Raw genomic sequence first — 18,125 nt, forward strand, 5'->3', positions numbered from 1 at the left:
GTTTAGCACTGCTGTGTGTGCACAGTGAATGCTCACACACTAATTGAGTGTTAATTTGGCAAGAGTAGGAATTAATTATATGACACGTCATTCTCATTAGAGATCCCCAGATGTAAGTCACGAGGAAACTCACAAGTACACAAAACTCATTAGCACTCCACTTCCACTGGGCATTGCATACTTCTGTGAGTGAGATGGGTGTAAGTCAGAGAGAGAGAGAGCGAGAGAGAGAGAGAGAGAGAGAGAGAGAGAGAGAGAGAGAGAGAGAAAGAGAGAAAGAGAGAAAGAGAGAGAGAGAGAGAGAGAGAGAGAGAGAGAGAGAGAGAGAGAGAGAGAGAGAGTGTCTGTTTGTCACACACATGCAAACATTTCCAATGGAACGTGGCTCAGAACCCAACCCTACTCGGCTTTTCAAAGCCTGTGACATCATCAGTGTGTGACATGCACAGAGTAAGTGTGAAAGGTACGAGTTGCTCGGGACAACTGTTGCCCTGACAACCTTAACACTGTGTATTCTCTGATGTTCTTTGAGTTTAAAATGGGCATTCTAATTCAACAATAGCAAAATACATGACATCATATTCAGGTTTGTGGCAATCGTGGGAACTTGTGCAAATATGTAGAAATATGTAGCTTGTTATTTTTAAATGGCATACTGATTCAGTCTAAAAGAAATACCTTTATTCTTAATGTAACTATATCCATGAATGCAGAAGTCAACTTAAATGTGACAAATGCTTTGTCCTTCTCTAATATCTTAGTGAATCATATTACCAAACCCTGAACTGTATTGTCCCTAATACCAAACCCTCCCTGAACTGTGTTCATTCCTAATACCAAACCATGAACTGTATTTATCTACCCTGAACTGTATTTATTTGTAATACCAAACCCTGAACTGTGTTCATCCCTAATACCAAACCCTGAACTGTGTTCATCCCTAATACCAAACCCTGAATTCTAATCACCCACTGTTTGCTCTAGAATCCACAGAGCAAATAGACATTAGAAGGTGTAATGGAATATTAAATAGGTAATATATTTGTAATATAGGTCCGCATCCTTGTTTCAATGAAAGCATAAGGTTTGAAGGAGAACACCACATCAATGTATTTTATTTGTAATTAGAAGGCTGACGTGCTGTGAGTTTGGTGACACAAAGCTTGTCTCGGTATGTGAGAGGATTAGAGAGAATGAGAGGAAACTATTCCCTCCTATCATCTCCGTCAGGTTCTGTTCACAGCAGCGGAATTGGTTCCAAAGGGAGAAAGACAGAGGGAGAGAGAGAGAGAGAGAGAGAGAGAGAGAGAGAGAGAGAGAGAGAGAGAGAGAGAGAGAGAGAGAGAGAGAGAGAGAGAGAGAGAATAGCGGAGATGTTGAAAAGTAAAAAATAGTCACCACAACTCTTTAGGCTGAAGTTTAAGTCAAGTCACGAGTCTTTTGGCTAGACTCCATCTCAAGTCTCAAGTAGGGCTGGGTGATACGGGAAAAATATCTTATCACGATATTTTTTTTTCATATCAGTTGATATCAATAGATATCACGATATAAATAATCAGTATTTCCTTTATACTTTAAGTGAGAAATGAACACAACTATAATTCTACTGCCCAAGCTTATTATCGTCATCGAGGAAAAATGAATCGCAAAACAAATTGATATCGTTTTATCGCCCAGCACTTGTCTCATACCAGGATATGCTTAGAGACAGGAGCAGAGCTGGTTCAGACTGTCCTGGGGTCCTAAACACAAGTTTGATAAGGAACCTCCTACCTGAACTCCATGACCATTTTTTGACAGTTTGATACCTGATTCTCCACTACTGTTCTTCCTTTTTTGCACAAGAATTAACGTTATGTCCACCGACCAAAAAGCAAAAAGTGTATGGGCATTCCTTAATTTGTGGAGTCCTACGCAGTGTGCGTAGTGAGTGTATAGGGTGTGCCAGCTCTGGACAGGAGATGGAAAATAACACAGATTTTACATAATCGTATTGATGGCTAAGCAGCTAGCATAAACTAAACAAACCTATCCAGGTGTGTTTTCAGGTGCCTCATGAAGTGTGATGTAGTCGTTCCAGTGTCTTTAATTTAAATAAGTCGCAAGTCGTTAGGAACGGGTTTCAAGTGAAGTCTGACGTCTTTTTCTAGATGACTTAAGTGTGACATCCACTCAAGTCGCTCTCTCAAGAGCTCATCTCTAGAGAGCAATAGAGAAAGAGCAATATAGAGAAAGACAGAGAGCGAGAGAGAGAGAGAGAGGGACAGTGAGAGATCAGTAGAGAGAGCAGTAGAGAGAGAAAGAGAGAACAGTATAGAGAAAAATGAACAGCAGTACAGAGAGACCGGGAGAGAGCAGTAGAGAGAGAAAGAGAAAGAGAAGTAGAGAACGAGAGAGAAAGAGAGCAGTAGAGACAGAGCAGCAGAGAGACAGGGAGAGAGATTGCACAAGTTTCAGAGAGAGACACACAGACAGAAGCAGAGAGGGAGGGATATGAGAGAGAGGTGGAATACAGTAGAGAAGGAAAAGGGGAAATAAATATGCTATGGGCTATATAGAGTCATTGTCACAGGTCAGTATCACAAACACGAGCACATGCAGTTCATTCCCTGGAGACACATCGCTTCCTGGCACACACACATCCACACACAGACACTTTACACGCCCTCACCCTCATTGAAGAAAAATCTTAAAGGGAAAAAAAAAACTGAGATCAGCACAAATATAAGTACAAGAAAACTCAGAAACAGCGCTGTACATAATCACTGGTCTCCTTGCACTGATGTGGAGAGACTTGTGTTTACTGCATTTCAGTGCAGTGTGAGACATGGGGAGGGGGGAGATAGAGAGAGAGAGGGAGAGAGAGAGAGAGAGGAAGCTGAGGAGAGGTGACTCATAACGAGACAAGCGGGGAGACAGTAATGAGAACAGAGAAAGCCTCTTCAAACAACCTTGTTATATGACTGTAAAAGCCCTAATTCAGGCATCATCCTCATACACCTTTGCCACGGGATACCGCCGAAATTACCTCATCGTCAGCGCTACACAAGTGCGTGTGTGTATGCGTGTGTGAGAGAGAGAGTCATTTCAAGGCAGCGTTGGGATTATGTATTTGGTGGCGTGTCTAACCTTAGAAGTGCGACTGGCTTCGTCACGGTGCTTGACCTTTGCACTCTGTGAACCCGGTGCTCTCTCATCACCGGCTGAGTCAACAGCCAGGACTCCTGGTGGCCACTGGCAAGACGTCAGGAACAAACGAAACATATCATGTATTCTCCCTGGCTATACTGTGTACACAAATAATGTCAGGTCGTGTCTTAATAACACGAGAAATTAGTTATCTATAGCCATAAATTAGCCATAGTTCAAAATAGCGTCTGAATGTTTGTGATGCTATAGATAAAAAACAGGTCTAAAATGGCAGAAGTTTCTGGAAGGGAGAATCAGGCAACTTTGAAACCTACAGGCAAGGAGAGATCCCAAGGTTTTTATTATTTGATAGAAACACTGGGATCAGCAGCTCATCGCTCTGAATCAACATGGTGTCATCAGGGAGATATTTGAATTACAAATTGATGTCACACATTGCAAGTGCCTCTCAACCATTTAAGTGTGATTTCTTTATGATTATTTTCGCTGTATAAAATAAAACCATTAAAACGGGTTATGACATGTACCTCATGAGTCTGATTAGAGCGGTCCTCAAGGCTGTGCTGGTGATTTTTAACTAACACCTATAAATAACACCGGAGCCGAAAGTGAAGTTTCTGTTACTCCCCTGGGCTCTGTAATCACTATTGCCATACTAAACCATCAGGAAGTTTTCCTACAAGGAAGCAATTCTCGCTGCCTGTCAGTTAGCTTGTGTGAGGGGCAGAAGGTAGAAGCCAGACTGTGGGAGGGGCTTTAAAGACTGTAGAGCTTGACGGTGTATTAGAGAAAGTAGGGACTCAGTGTCGGACGGATGGAGGGATTGAGGGGGTGGACTCCTACAGTGGGAGCTAGCTGAAGCTGGCCAGAAGCGCTGACTTTGCTTATGGCGGCTTTAATCTTGAATCTTAAGTCAATCTTAAATACCTCAGTCAATCTTAAATCCCTCAACCGCCTCTCTGCCTCTCAGATTTGGCTAAAACTGACAGCAGTTGAAGCGGTCAGTGAAATCACTGCATCTGCCGAAAAGACGGAGACACGGCAGGCTGAGGGGAGGCAGGTTGCTGTGACGCGTGGGATCAGTGAAGACATCAGCACATAAGTGCTCTTACATCTGAGCTAATTAGACCTCACACTTGGGCTAATTAGACCCCACACCTGGGCTAATTAGACCTCACACCTGGGATAATTAGACCTCACACCTGGGATAATTGCACCTACTTGGGCTAAAGGAGTGCGAAGCTACAGAACGTACCAGGAGGCGGAGGGAGAGATATGGAGGGTCAGGTGTGGGGAGAGGTGGAGGGAGAGGTGGAGGGACAGGTGTAGAGGGAGACGGAGGAGAAGAGCTGATGCGGTAGAACCCTGGGTAGGCGCTCAGGAGAGGATGAGGGATGATGAAATGAAGTAACACAGAAGGCAATTTATGGAAAGAGGGAGAGCCAGAGAGTTACGGAGACGGACAGAGAAAATGCAGCGGGGGGGTTGGGGGGGGGGGGGGGGGGGCACTTGGGCACTCTGAGATCTGCTCCGCGCTCACAGCAAGGGAGACCGTGCAGGGGGAAAAAAAGCATAGAGTAAGGTGGTGAGATATCAAACAGGTATGAGAAAGTATCCTTATCTTACATGTCACAAGATACACACCAAGCTATTTATCATCTACCATTTCCTCATTTGCAATGTGTGATGCACCTTGAGGAGGACTTGAAGTCAGAGGTATAGAGCTGTATGTGGAGACTGCCCTGTGTTTGCTGAGCAGACTCCAAGTCCCAACAGCGCGATTATTAAAAGCACCTCTGAGCATCAGACACATCAGACACACCCCACCCTTCATTACCACAGCAACAGTGAGGGGAGAACCAACCGCTCTGTTCTATTTCATCTCTAGTTTCCCAGGAAACCATCTGAGCGCTGGGATGTTCCAGGGCGAGGGGCATGCGTGTGCAGCGTTTGTGTACGAGCCCACCTGGAGAAGGGCTTGTCCTCAGGACACAGAACCCCACTGGTTTAGCCACAACACATTGGACTGGTGCAGAATAGATGGACCCATTCAGACATGCCTACACTTGACTACTGTGTTCTGGGGAATTAGAGTTGCAAATGTGAAATATCTCCATAGAGCTGTTTGTAGATTCCCATTGGTCATTTAGTTCTGTCTACTCTAAACAGCTGAGATTTAAATACATCTTTCTTTGAAATGGAGCGTCTGTGTAGGGGTAATCACGACATCACACTGCAGTGGTAATCATGGCATGGGAATGCAGTGGTAATTATGGCATCACACTTCAGTGGTAATTACGACATCACAATACAGTGATACTAATGGCATGAGAATGCAGTGGTAAACATGGGATCACACTGCAGTGGTATTTACGGCATCATGCTGCAGTGGTAATTACGGCATCACACTGCAGTGATAATCATGGCATCACACTGCAGTGGTAATTACGGCATCACACTGCAGTGGTCATCATGGCATCACACTGCAGTGGTAATTACGGCATCACACTGCAGTGGTCAACATGGCATCACACTGCAGTGGTAATCATGGCATCACACTGCAATGGTAAACATGGGATCACAATACAGTGGTAATCATGGCATCACACTGCAGTGGTAATTACGACATCACACTGCAGTGGTAATCATGGCATCCCACTGCAATGGTAAACATGGGATCACAATGCAGTGGTAATCATGGCATCACACTGCAGTGGTAATTACGGCATCACACTGCAGTGGTAATTACGACATCACACTGCAGTGGTAATCATGGCATCACACTGCAGTGGTAATCATGGCATCACACTGCAGTGGTAATTGCGACATCACACTGCAGTGGTAATTACGACATCACACTGCAGTGGTAATCATGGCATCACACTGCAGTGGTAATCATGGGATCACACTGCAGTGGTAATTACGACATCACACTGCAGTGGTAATCATGGGATCAGTCTGCAGTGCCAACTGCAGGATTAGACTTGCACAGGGTGTACCTGCACTCACATGTGCCCAAGGTAGTTTGAACAGATCAGACATTCTGCAAACCCAGCCAACCTCTGGGAATGTGACACTGAAACAGCATCCAACCAGACCTGGAAATACCAAAATAAAATAAAAAACTGAGATGAGAGAAAGAACTATAGCATCACAGGCTAGAGAATTAAAGAGAGCATACCATTAGAGAGTAGTGTATTCCAGTGTAGTGTATCCCAGTGTAGTGTATTGCAGTGTAGGGTATCCCAGTGTAGTTTATCAGGATGTAGTGTATCTCAGTTTAGGGTATTCCAATGTAGTGTATCCCAGTATTTCCACTCTATCACAGTCCAATGGGAACTGCTTTCAGCCCAGATCTCTTTGAAAAATATAAAGACGGTCAAAATTAAGGCTAGCTTGAACATGATTTTGCAAGTGTGTCAGAGTTCGTATGAGGACGACAGACATGGCGGACTAAATGGCCCAGTGCTAATCCACCCGCTTACAGCTGGGTGTACCAGATGGGCACTCAAATTCTCTCCGTCTTTCTCTTTCTTTGTATCTGTCCCTCTTTCTCTTTCTATCTGTCCGCCTGCACGGACAGCCATGTGTAATTAACGAAGGACCCCATCGTTTGCCCCGGTCCTCTGCTAATGAGGGCGTTAGCGAGCGACCGTGCAGCCGTCGGGGCTGTGTGAGTCGCCTCCCCCCGAGCAGCTCCAGCCACGGAGGAACCCCCGGAGATGTCAATCATTTATTCAACACGGCACTGAGGTTTCTGGGAAAGTGCCTGCTCATCACAAAGCCCTGACACACATCAGGACGACAGGCTCTCTGCAAAGCCCCAATGCTGCACTTCCAGCTCTTTTCTTTTACTTTCTGTCAGGAAATACAGTGAACACAGTTCCTGGGGCGCTGGGCCGTCTCCGAGGGGCACCGGCTCACAGCTCCTCACACACCCCGCCGTCTCCGAGAGCAACGGGAACTTGGGCAAAACTTCCAAAGGTGCGGTGGTAATCCCGTCTCGACGAGGACGGGAGTGAGACATGGAGGGTGTAATGTGTAATGGTCCAAAGAGGGAACCGGCCCTGGGAAACTGCTATTTCCCATAATGCCTTTCACCGTTTCACCAAAACATGCCAGCTGCAACTAATGACTCATCAAGCCCTTTCATCAGAAGTAGATCAGTAGATGAACACTGATCTTCAAAAAAATAAATGAATGAAATAGAAATAAATAAATTCAAAATGGCTTGTGTTAAGTTTACATTGCTATGATGAAACAAGAAGATGATGATTATGCTGATAATGATTATTACTGTTGTTATGTCCAGTCACTGTTCATTGCTACTATTTTTTTGCCCATATAAACACTTGATTTGGTCGAGGTAAAACCTGCTCTTGAGCCTTTTAAAACATCATTAGTCTCTCCACTCTCTGTTCTTACAGTGATTGAATGTTTTTTTTCTTTCTTTGTGATCATTCCTCATGTTGTGAATTTTTTGTAATAACTACATCACTTAGGCACACCATCTTTGTTATGGCTTTCTCTCATGAGTATATACACACACAGACTGTAACTGTATAAATAAATGTGTATGTGTGTGTGTATGACAGAGAGAGACACTAAGGACAAGTTGAATGGAGTGATGTTGAATAAGTGCTATAATGTGTATGTGTTTGTGTGTGTGTGTGTGTGTGTGTGTGTGTGTGTGTGTTGGGGGGGGGGGGGGGGGGGCGGGGGGTGTATGATCAAAGTGGGTGGGACCGGAACTGGCAGTTTAGAGTCATGACAAGATAAACCAGAGATCTGACACATCTGACACAGAGATCTAGCCTCTCTCTCACACACACACAGCTGTACACATACCCACACAAACACAACACCTTTACACACACACACACACACATGCACAGCTGTACACATACCCACACAAACACAACACCTCTACACAAACACACGCACAGCTGTACACATACCCACACAAACACAACACCTCTACACACACAAATATACACAGCTGTACACATACCCACACAAACACAACACCTCTACACACAGTCACAAATTTACACAGCTATGCGCACACACACACACACACACACACACACACACACACACACACACACACACACACACACACACACACACACACACACACACACACACACACAGACTCGTTTGCATACTCTCTGCCCCCCATTCTCTCTGTCCACATGTTTGACTGTAACTTGAAGTCACAGAGTGTTCTAAGCGTCTTGATGCTTTCACTGGAATAGAGAGAAGCAACAGGAAGGGACAGAGTCCTTACACTGGGAGAGACGGAGGAGCACCGGACAGACAGACAGGTCATGGAACAAATAAAAGCCCTTTAGGAAACGCAGCGCTAGGAGGAGAGAAGGACAGGACTGAGGAGGAAAAGTAGTGAAGAGGGAGAGGAGGGAGTGAGAACAGAGAGGAGAGGAGAGAGAACAGAGAGGAGAGGAGAGAGAACAGAGAGGAGATGAGAGAGAACAGAGAGGAGATGAGAACAGAGGAGAGGAGTGAGAACAGAGGAGAGGAGTGAGAACAGAGAGGAGATGAGAACAGAGGAGAGGAGTGAGAACAGAGGAGAGGAGTGAGAACAGAGAGGAGATGAGAACAGAGGAGAGGAGTGAGAACAGAGAGGGGAGGAGAACAGAGGAGAGGAGTGAGAGCACAGATGAGTGAGAACAGAGAGGAGAGGAGTGAGAACACAGAGGAGTGAGAACAGAGAGGAGAGGAGAACAGAGGAGACGAGTGAGAACAGAGGAGAGAGAGGAGTGAAAACAGAGAGGAAAGGAGTGAGAACAGAGAGGGGAGGAGAACAGAGGAGAGGGGAGGAGAACAGAGGAGAGGAGTGAGAACAGAGGAGAGGAGCTACCAAACACCCGCTCAGAAATCTCTGCTCCTCCTCTCCTCCTCTGACTGTACTGAATTCTACTTCACTGGGATCTTGTGCTCCTGTCACTCTGCATTAGTCTCATGTTCAGTATATACACACAGTTCTAGGACCACTGCAAAGAAAGCAAGTTTGTATTCATTTTTTAATTTACAAAGAGTATGACAATCAGTCTGTAACACTGTTTGTTAAATAAGATCTGTTCAGGCTCAGGTCTAATCACTACTCCATCACGTAGAATGAGACAGAGAGTAGGAGTTGACGTCCTGGGTCAGACACTGGACTGGAATGTCTACCGCATGTGCAGAGATGAAACTTGGGGAGCGTTTATTTACACGTAAACAGATGAATTCCTTCTTTACTGCCTCCGTCATGTTGCGGAGCGTTGCGTACGCCTAACTGTGCATCGCACAAAATCAAAAACACCAAACAGAAAGCGAAACCGGGAAAAAGCCGGAACCCGGCGACAGGACGCGACGGGGAGGCGCGATTGTCGTCACTTTTTTTTTTGCCCAGTTTCCCTGGCAACGGCGGTTTGAGCGACAGCTGGGAGGTGCGGTGGCGAGCGCAGCGGGTGGGCGGGGGAGGCCGCGGACCGCAGTGACGAGGCTGCACTTTTTAACCCTGCTTTATGGTTATGGGCTCTGATGCCAATACCTGCAGCCCCGCGGGGGGGCACAGCAGTATTGCGCTGTCAGGGAGGATTAACCGAGTCACCCGCACTACACGCAATAACGCCGGGATCGCTGTCACCCCACGCCGCACGGAGCGTTGTGCAGTCACGGGCATGACTCACCGCCCAGGAGCCCACAACAGGGCAGACATGCTGGCCAAGACCTACAGCGGGCTAAGGGTGAGGAATCATTATCAGATGCTGACATTAAGCATGGATCTTCATAAATAGGCTTAAAGTGTCGCCACGATTTCACCAAGAGGAAGAGACCGCGGTCTCACGCTTAGCTCTTTGCATGCACACGTTTACACGCACGTGTTCACACACACGCACACGCATGGTCCACAAACGCACACCGCACATATGACAACCATACACGTGCACGCGCACGCGCACGAACGCTCACAAACGCATACACAAACACACGTGTGCACACAGACTGTGGGAGAAGCGCTCACGTGTGCCACGGCACACGTGCACCACAGACCACACACACGACACGGCCTCCCCTCTACCTCTCCAGCTCTGGCTGCAGTGCTACACAGCATATGAAAGCGAAAGACAGAATAATGTTATTTTGCACCGAAAAGCTTATCTAACACACTTTTAATAGACGCACCGGCAGAACAGAAGAGGGACAATACGGTCTTACAAAGGACATCTCTCTGAATTAGAGTTCTGTAGGGGGATTGTACTGTGGACCACTTTGGTCACTCTAATTATACTCTATCAATTAAAAGAGCAATTATGGTCCACCATCCTTCATATGGTAATCAGTCAACCTCAGCCAGGGTCTAGAACGACCTCGCTAACCACGGGAGAGACGGGAGAACAAAAGGAATGTGAGATCAGAGGAGCCCCCGAGGGCAGACTTCATCTAATACGCATTTACAATATATCAGAGGTTTCGATAAACTGGCAGTGTACATAGCTATGACCTTTTCTAATCGCGCGGACCAGACCAGGTGAGCCCTCGCAACATGTCACCTGGTAGACACGTCCACCGAGCACTGAACTTAAGAAGAATCGCGCCATAGGACAAAGTGCAACAAAACACACTCCCGATCGGATTTCGATATCGGGCCCCAGAGGCCGACACGGTGGACATTAGCGGACAGTGAGGTTAAGTGCAAACTCAGCAGTGCCACCAGTACACAGTCCCTCAGGAACCCCTCAGGAACCCCTCAGAGCTCCCAGAGCAGAGTGAGGGACACAGCCATAGAGCAAACACCACCTTTCCTCAGAGGACGAGGTGAAGATCATCCAAACAGGAAGTAGCAAGACCCCGAGGCTCTTTTTTTTTTAGCTAGGCCAGTTTGCATGTTGTCAACCAAATGAGGACGATTAGCTGAGGACGAAAGAGTTAGCATTAAAGGCAAGACTCTGACCTTATATTAGCGGTTAGTTTATATATGCCATTAATGTTTCATTGACTTTAACCTGGAACACTTTTGTTAAGAGTGAACTTAAATGCAGTGTTTCTGAGAACAAACCCAAGGTCGTCCCTTTTGGCCCAGCTGGGAGTCGTAACTCTAGGTCTGCTCAGATCTCGTCCCTCAGAGCCTCTTTAACAATATTCCACCGGGGAAGTGTTTAATTACACACATTTTATCACATGGATTGATTTTTAATCCTGGTGACAATGCTAAGAGCCACCCCCAGTAACATGGTCATAAACCTCTAAACTTTATTGAGGGGGATAATGTTTTTTATTAATCGCCTACAATAGAGGGAAAGATTGTTAAAAATGTAAGTGGTCTTAAAGACATGTAAACCGAAATTGACCTCTGTCGGTTTATTATAATGCTGATGAAGACATCACAGTGAAGACAGTACCCTGTTCACAGAGTTGATGACGTGCCTGATGAAGGGTGCATTCTGGGTAAAGACGGGCTCTTTCTGGCATGTCTGCAAAAGCATCACACAACCACAAACTCACTGACAGCTCTGCAAAATATCGACTATATTTCACGCTGCTGTAAATTACTCTCTACAAACAGAATTTTTCAAAAGGTCAACATTACACAAATAGACTAGAATAGATCGGAGTGCAGAGATTCCTCGGTTTTAATTTAATATCTTATTATTGAACAGAATAAATTTCATTAGCCAGTGTTTCTTTCTCTGTATTTCCAAATGCCTTTTTTTCATGAATGGGCTTAACTTCACAACTCTGAAGAATCAGTCCTCTGTGTCCTCTGGGAAAACCAGAAATGCTCGTGGGAATAGAACAGCTGTGGGAATAAACACGAATGCCTTAAGACATCCCATCCTGGGTCGGTGTGAGCACGCAGTGCAGTGTGCATGGAGAAGCCTCACCAGATGCTAATACGTTCAAATGTACAACAGGGTAAATATTGATGCACCAGGCAGATATGAGTAAACCCATGACACAAACCCATTAAACCCATGATTGTTAGTTTCAGTTAGAGGAGCCTGTCTGCAGTGCTAAGATGTTACAACACTCCTACAGAAGTCAATACAGCCGGTCTCTTCCTTCGGAGATGCCTGTTAATAACTGCAGTAATTGGGAGCAGTGGGTGGTGGAGGCAGGAAGATGGGGCTTTGGGCCGGCCCGATCTCTGCTCCTCTGTACCAGGTTCTTGGTGCGACCCGCGCGATGCCGTGGTTCTGCAGGAGTAGCCACGGGTGCCGGTGCTCCCATCAGCGTATGCAAATCTCTGCTTCTGATCTACAGGGGAGTAACAAAACGCTGGTTCTGAATGTACGGCCGGCACCACCAACTTCCAGATCCACACCAGCGTGTGTTTCTCTCCTCACAACCTGCTACTGCATATCTGAAGATAAGAAAACGCTGACATTTCAGTACAACTTTCAAAAAAGTCCTGGCACGTTTCCGGGCCTGTGCCGCAGCTTCTAGCGCTGACAGAGTCCCTCGCTGTGATTGTAGATTGTTTATTATGTTGTGGCTGCCACCAAATCCATTTAAAGAACCCGCAAGCAATCAGGTTCTCTCTGGGTAATTGGCAGGTCCGTCGTGAACACATGAAGGAGGACAACTCTCGCTTTGTATCACGGATGACTGGAAGATGCAGCAAAAAGAGAGTTTTCTGTAAAGCGTGGCGGTATTAAATGCTCGTCTCTTGACGTAAAGAAGAGAAATACAGAAATGTAGAGACAACATGAGACCGGGAAGGAGAAGAATGATGCTAATGTGATGAAAGACATGATTGATTCCTGAAATTGAGCTTTAACGAAATCCGGTCAGTCTCAGAATGGCTCATAATCACAGGCCATCTAAATGCTGGTAAAGTACAAATAGTTTGGTTGGCCTGTGACCTGTGTCTCTACAAAGAGTCAGTGCATTAACACAATGAAAACTGAACTGAGCAGAAATTTTAATATTCAGCCAGACAGATAATCTTTAACAACACCCCCCTCTCCCACTGCTCAGTCAATAAGGAGTAAGTGCTAATTAATCACTGGAAGGTTTACATGAAGGGGAATGGACATTTGCTTTAGAAACCCTGCTAACCTGTTATGGAGAGGCAGTAATAACACTGTGGGGGTTTTTACAGTCAAGTAGAAAAGTGTCTGTTTCTGAAACAGACAGCGAGAGTTCAGCGGTTGGGTTTGTAGGGTCAGTTTTCACTTGCGCCTGACCACTCAGAACGGACAAACGAAATCCCACTGCTACTCCACAAGGCATGAGACACCTGCAGTTGTCCTAGTTAAGGACGTTCCTAGCATGTGGTCACTTTTGGTTGTTCAGTTGCAGGCAAACTTTGTTTTAAATATCAAAAGCAGTCGAGATCCATTTTCTGAGAGGTTCTGGGAAGTGCTTGGAAGGAGAAACGTCCCTTAGCTCAAGTGCTCACAGAGGAATCTGGAGAAACCTCTGGCTCTACCTATGGTCTCTCCCCCTCCTCTCTCACCAGGGTTCAGACAGTTCAACTGCTCTTCTCTAGTGCTGGGGTCCCCCACTGGAGCCCACTGTCCTGCCCTAGTGTTGGGGTCTCACTGCACTGTCCCAGTGTTGGGGTCCCACTGTCCTCCCCCCAGTGTTCAGGTTGTATCCATGTCATCAGCTCGGTCCAATGCCCGTCCTGAGGTGGATCTGGTATGGTAGAGCAATGACATTGTGCAAGCCAATGAGACTCTAGCACTTGAGTCAAAAAATCCACCTACAGTTGGACCTGGTCCAGGTGGATTTGTATAATATATGGCAACCGAACCTCCTTAGTACATATAAGAACATAAATCAACCGGACTCACAAATCAAGGAGCTGAAAACAGTGGGGAGCTAAGCACACGGTGCCGTAGCTGTTTACCCAGCATGCCGTGCCACAGACGCCAGACTGACTGTGGCCACAGACACACCAGAGGCTGCTATTAAAAGTTTGGGTCACCATGGCAACCAGAGCCTCCCACTTCGACAGCCTTCGGAACGGAACGGTTTAAATGAAGGTTTGCGAATATCCACAAAGCTCGAACGGTATGCGTGCCAGCGGCTGGCTAACCTGAGACAGGGCTCGATCGCAGGGAGTTAAGCTGACAGGAGCACAGGCCTAACGGAATGCTTTGCTTCCTCTGGTCAGCAGCATTAACATTGATCAGACAAGCCCACAGTCGTGAGAGACACTGGCCTGACGCTCATCTGCCCACTGGCAGCTAATCGCTACTTGTGTGTCACCTGTGTTTTCTGACACAATGGACTTAAAGTTCAGACATAAATATTTCAGCAGTGCAGTTTGCGCTAAACTGCTGAGGTAGCTTAGCAATTACAACTGCCAGAAATCAGTGGCAAGGGCTGTATTGATCATTACATGACAGCCGCAGCGGTCAGCCCTTAGTACTCACCCTTAGCATAACACCAGCACTTACTCCCTTGAGTTCACTACCCCTTGTTCACTCCCCTGCATTCACTCTCATGTGTTCATATGCCTGTGTACACTCCCCTGTGTACACTCTCCCGTGTTCACTCCCCTGCGTTCATACCTGTGTTCACTCCCCTGCGTTCATACCTGTGTTCACTCCCTTGAATTCATACCTGTGTTCACTCCCCCGTGTTCACTCCCCTGCGTTCATATGCTTGTGTTCACTTCCCTTCATTCACTCTCCTGCAGTCAGTCCCCTGTATTCACACCCCTCTGCTCAGAATCATTCCCAGTTCAAGTGGAAATGCAACAAAAAGATGCGTTAAGCTTCACAAAGCTTCTGTCATTTTAATGTAAAATCTCTAGTGTAATGTACTGTATGACTATTCTAGTATTGCTACATGTTCTTTCTGAATGCAGATATGCTTATCAGATGAGCAAGACTGAAACACACTAGAAAAAAAAGCTTCCCTTAGCTTCCCTTAGCACAAACACACCACACACACACACACAACACACACACACACACACACACACACACACACACACACACACACACACACACACACACACACACCACACGCACACACACACCACACACACACACACACACACACACACTTGTAACTGAAGCTCACCGTGTGGTTTCATTAGACTCTATGCACTGCTGCATCCTGTGTGCAGCTGAACTGTGCATATTGAGTTCACAGCTAGACTGTACGTACAGTTAAACTGTGTTTACCGAGGTCACAGCTAGACTGCATGTACTGAATACTGTGGATACTGCTAGACTGTGTGTAAAGCTAAACTACGTATACAGTCAGATTGTGTGTACTGACTTCACAGCTAGAATGTGTGTACTGAATTCACAGCTAGCCTGTGTGTACTGACTTCACAGCTAAAATGTGTGTACTGAATTCACAGCTAGACTGTGTGTACTGACTTCACAGCTAGAATGTGTGTACTGAATTCACAGCTAGACTGTGTGTACTTAATTCACAGCTAGCCTGTGTGTACTGAATTCACAGCTAGCCTGTGTGTACTTAATTCACAGCTAGACTGTGTGTACTTAATTCACAGCTAGCCTGTGTGTACTGAATTCACAGCTAGACTGTGTGTACTGAATTCACAGCTAGCCTGTGTGTACTGAATTCACAGCTAGACTGTGTGTACTTAATTCACAGCTAGCCTGTGTGTACTGAATTCACAGCTAGCCTGTGTGTACTTAATTCACAGCTAGACTGTGTGTACTTAATTCACAGCTAGCCTGTGTGTACTGAATTCACAGCTAGACTGTGTGTACTTAATTCACAGCTAGCCTGTGTGTACTGAATTCTCAGCTAGACTGTGTGTACTGAATTCTATGGTCCTTTCCAATGACCTGCTATATTTCAGAGACACAAAGGTAAGGTCAATGTATCTGATACAGATGGTCTCATGTAATACATGCACTAATATCTAGGTTAATTATGTTGTAAAACAGATTGAAGGTCTTTGTTATGGAGCACTGATGGTGGGGAACAGTGCCATATTTCTCCCAGTGTCTCCTTCTCCACCTGCCTGGTATTCCTGGCATTCCATCACACAGCAATCAATGTCTGCCCTTGAATCACCTGCACCAAGGAATTCTTCACACTTTCGGATGTCACAGTAATATACAGTGCACTGACATTTATGCATGCCAGTTCTTAACAACACTCTTGAAGTGAATGGGAAAATTGGGAGTTGGGAATTGGGAATGAGATTTGGAAAGGTGACCAGCAACTGCATACTGCATACTGGTCATTGCAATTAAAACCTTTTCTGCTACCGAGGTTTCTTGTATTTGTGGTCTTGGCGTTTTGGGGATCATTTCTGTACAGAAAACTATGGAAAATGTTTGATCCAGAATCATCAAAGTTCATCAATCACCAAAGTCTGTTTTGGATATGGACAACCTCCTGATCAATCTCCCATGAATACAGGTAATTGAAACACAAGAATTACTGTTACTGTAATTGTAACACATGTAAACCATTATAAGCCATGAGGTTAAATAAATTTAAAAATATTAAAGCAATACTGCTTCCACTAAACAAAATATCAACACCACTCCAAGCTAGCCCACAAAACACCACTACTCCAAACCAGTCCACAAAACAACACTACACCAAACTGGTTCAAAGAATAACACCACTCTAAACTGAACTACAGAATAACACCACTGCAAACTGAACTACAGAATAACACCACTCCAAACTGAACCACAGAATAACACCACTCCAAAACGATCCCCAGAATAACACCACTCCAAACTGGTCCACAAAATAACACCACTCCAAAATGGTCAACAAAATAACACCACTCTAAATTGATCCCCAGAATAACACTGTTCCAAACCAAACCACAGAATAACACCACTACAAACTGATCCACAGAATAACCCCACTCCAAACAGATCCTTAGAACACCACCAATCCAAACCGAGCCACAGAATAACAATTCCAAACCGATCCACAGAAAACACTACCATACCGATCCACAGAAAACACTACCATATCGATCCACAGAAAACACTACCATATCGACCCACAGAAAACACTACCATATCGACCCACAGAAAACACTACCATATCGATCCACGGAATAACATTCCAAACTGATCCCCAGAAAAACACTCTAGAACATTCCACAGAATAACACCACTTCAAACCCATCCACAGAATACCAACTCAATCTGATCCAATCTGAACAATACCAACTGCTGAATCCCATGCTGGGGAGATTTATTTGAGTATTTGATGGTGCCTTACCTGTGACTAACAGTTCAGTGGTCCTTCGAACCAGAAAGTTTCCAAACTTTAGTTCACAAGTGTAATTTCCAATGTCATCTTCTCTCACTTCCTTAATGGACAGAGTATCCCTCCTTCTGACAATACTGGCTCTCCACTGTTTGGGCTTACATTCCTTTTATATGAAGAAGAGAGAGGAAAACACACACAGACACACACAGACAGTTGAGGACAATACAGTTCATGATAACCCTGCATGAACATTTCATTGTAGTGACATGTTAATAAATTGACTGGAAGAGGGATGCCTTTCAGTGATGTCAGCAGAATGGGTGTATTAATATTTCATACTTCACAGTGTTTTGACAACAGCTTCGCATGTTGGCCTTCTCTAAGAATGCCTAACGTGTCTGTCAATCACATACTTAATGCTTATTCACTTCCATCTTAAACTCATTACTGCAGCGTAGGGGAACTCATCATGAAACACTCAAAGGCGTTTTGGGACTGTGTCTGTCACTCCCTCACTCTTGTTTCCCCGTCATTCACGTATTCTCTTCCTTCTTTCTCTTTCTCACCACTCCTGTTTTCTATCTCTGTCTCTCTTTCCCCGCTTAACCCCGCCTTTTCCCTTTCTCTCTGCCCATCTCTTCCTCCTTCTCTCACTCTTTCCTCATCCCCGTCTCCCTTCGTCTGTCCCTCTCTCCTTGCGTGAACTCTCCCACGTATGGGTTCACTGTAAATTGGCCAGCCGCCTGCATGCAGAGAAACTGTACTCGATCAAATCCATTTCA

At 45.5% G+C, this 18,125-nt stretch overlaps 1 protein-coding gene across 5 annotated transcripts in view; it reads right to left on the reverse strand.

The window, feature by feature from the left end:
• The window catches only part of il1rapl1b (interleukin 1 receptor accessory protein-like 1b), a 310,446-nt gene that overhangs the window by 118,064 nt on the left and 174,257 nt on the right, over positions 1 to 18,125 (reverse strand). For all 5 annotated transcript variants that reach the window (XM_076972391.1, XM_076972239.1, XM_076972313.1 and 2 more), the window contains exon 5: positions 17,353 to 17,506. In XM_076972391.1, coding sequence (XP_076828506.1) covers positions 17,353 to 17,506 — 154 coding nt within the window. The remainder of the gene's footprint in view (positions 1 to 17,352; positions 17,507 to 18,125) is intronic.

This window comes from Brachyhypopomus gauderio, chromosome 1 (genome assembly GCF_052324685.1).
Source record: "Brachyhypopomus gauderio isolate BG-103 chromosome 1, BGAUD_0.2, whole genome shotgun sequence".
In the NCBI taxonomy this organism is placed as follows: domain Eukaryota; kingdom Metazoa; phylum Chordata; class Actinopteri; order Gymnotiformes; family Hypopomidae; genus Brachyhypopomus; species Brachyhypopomus gauderio.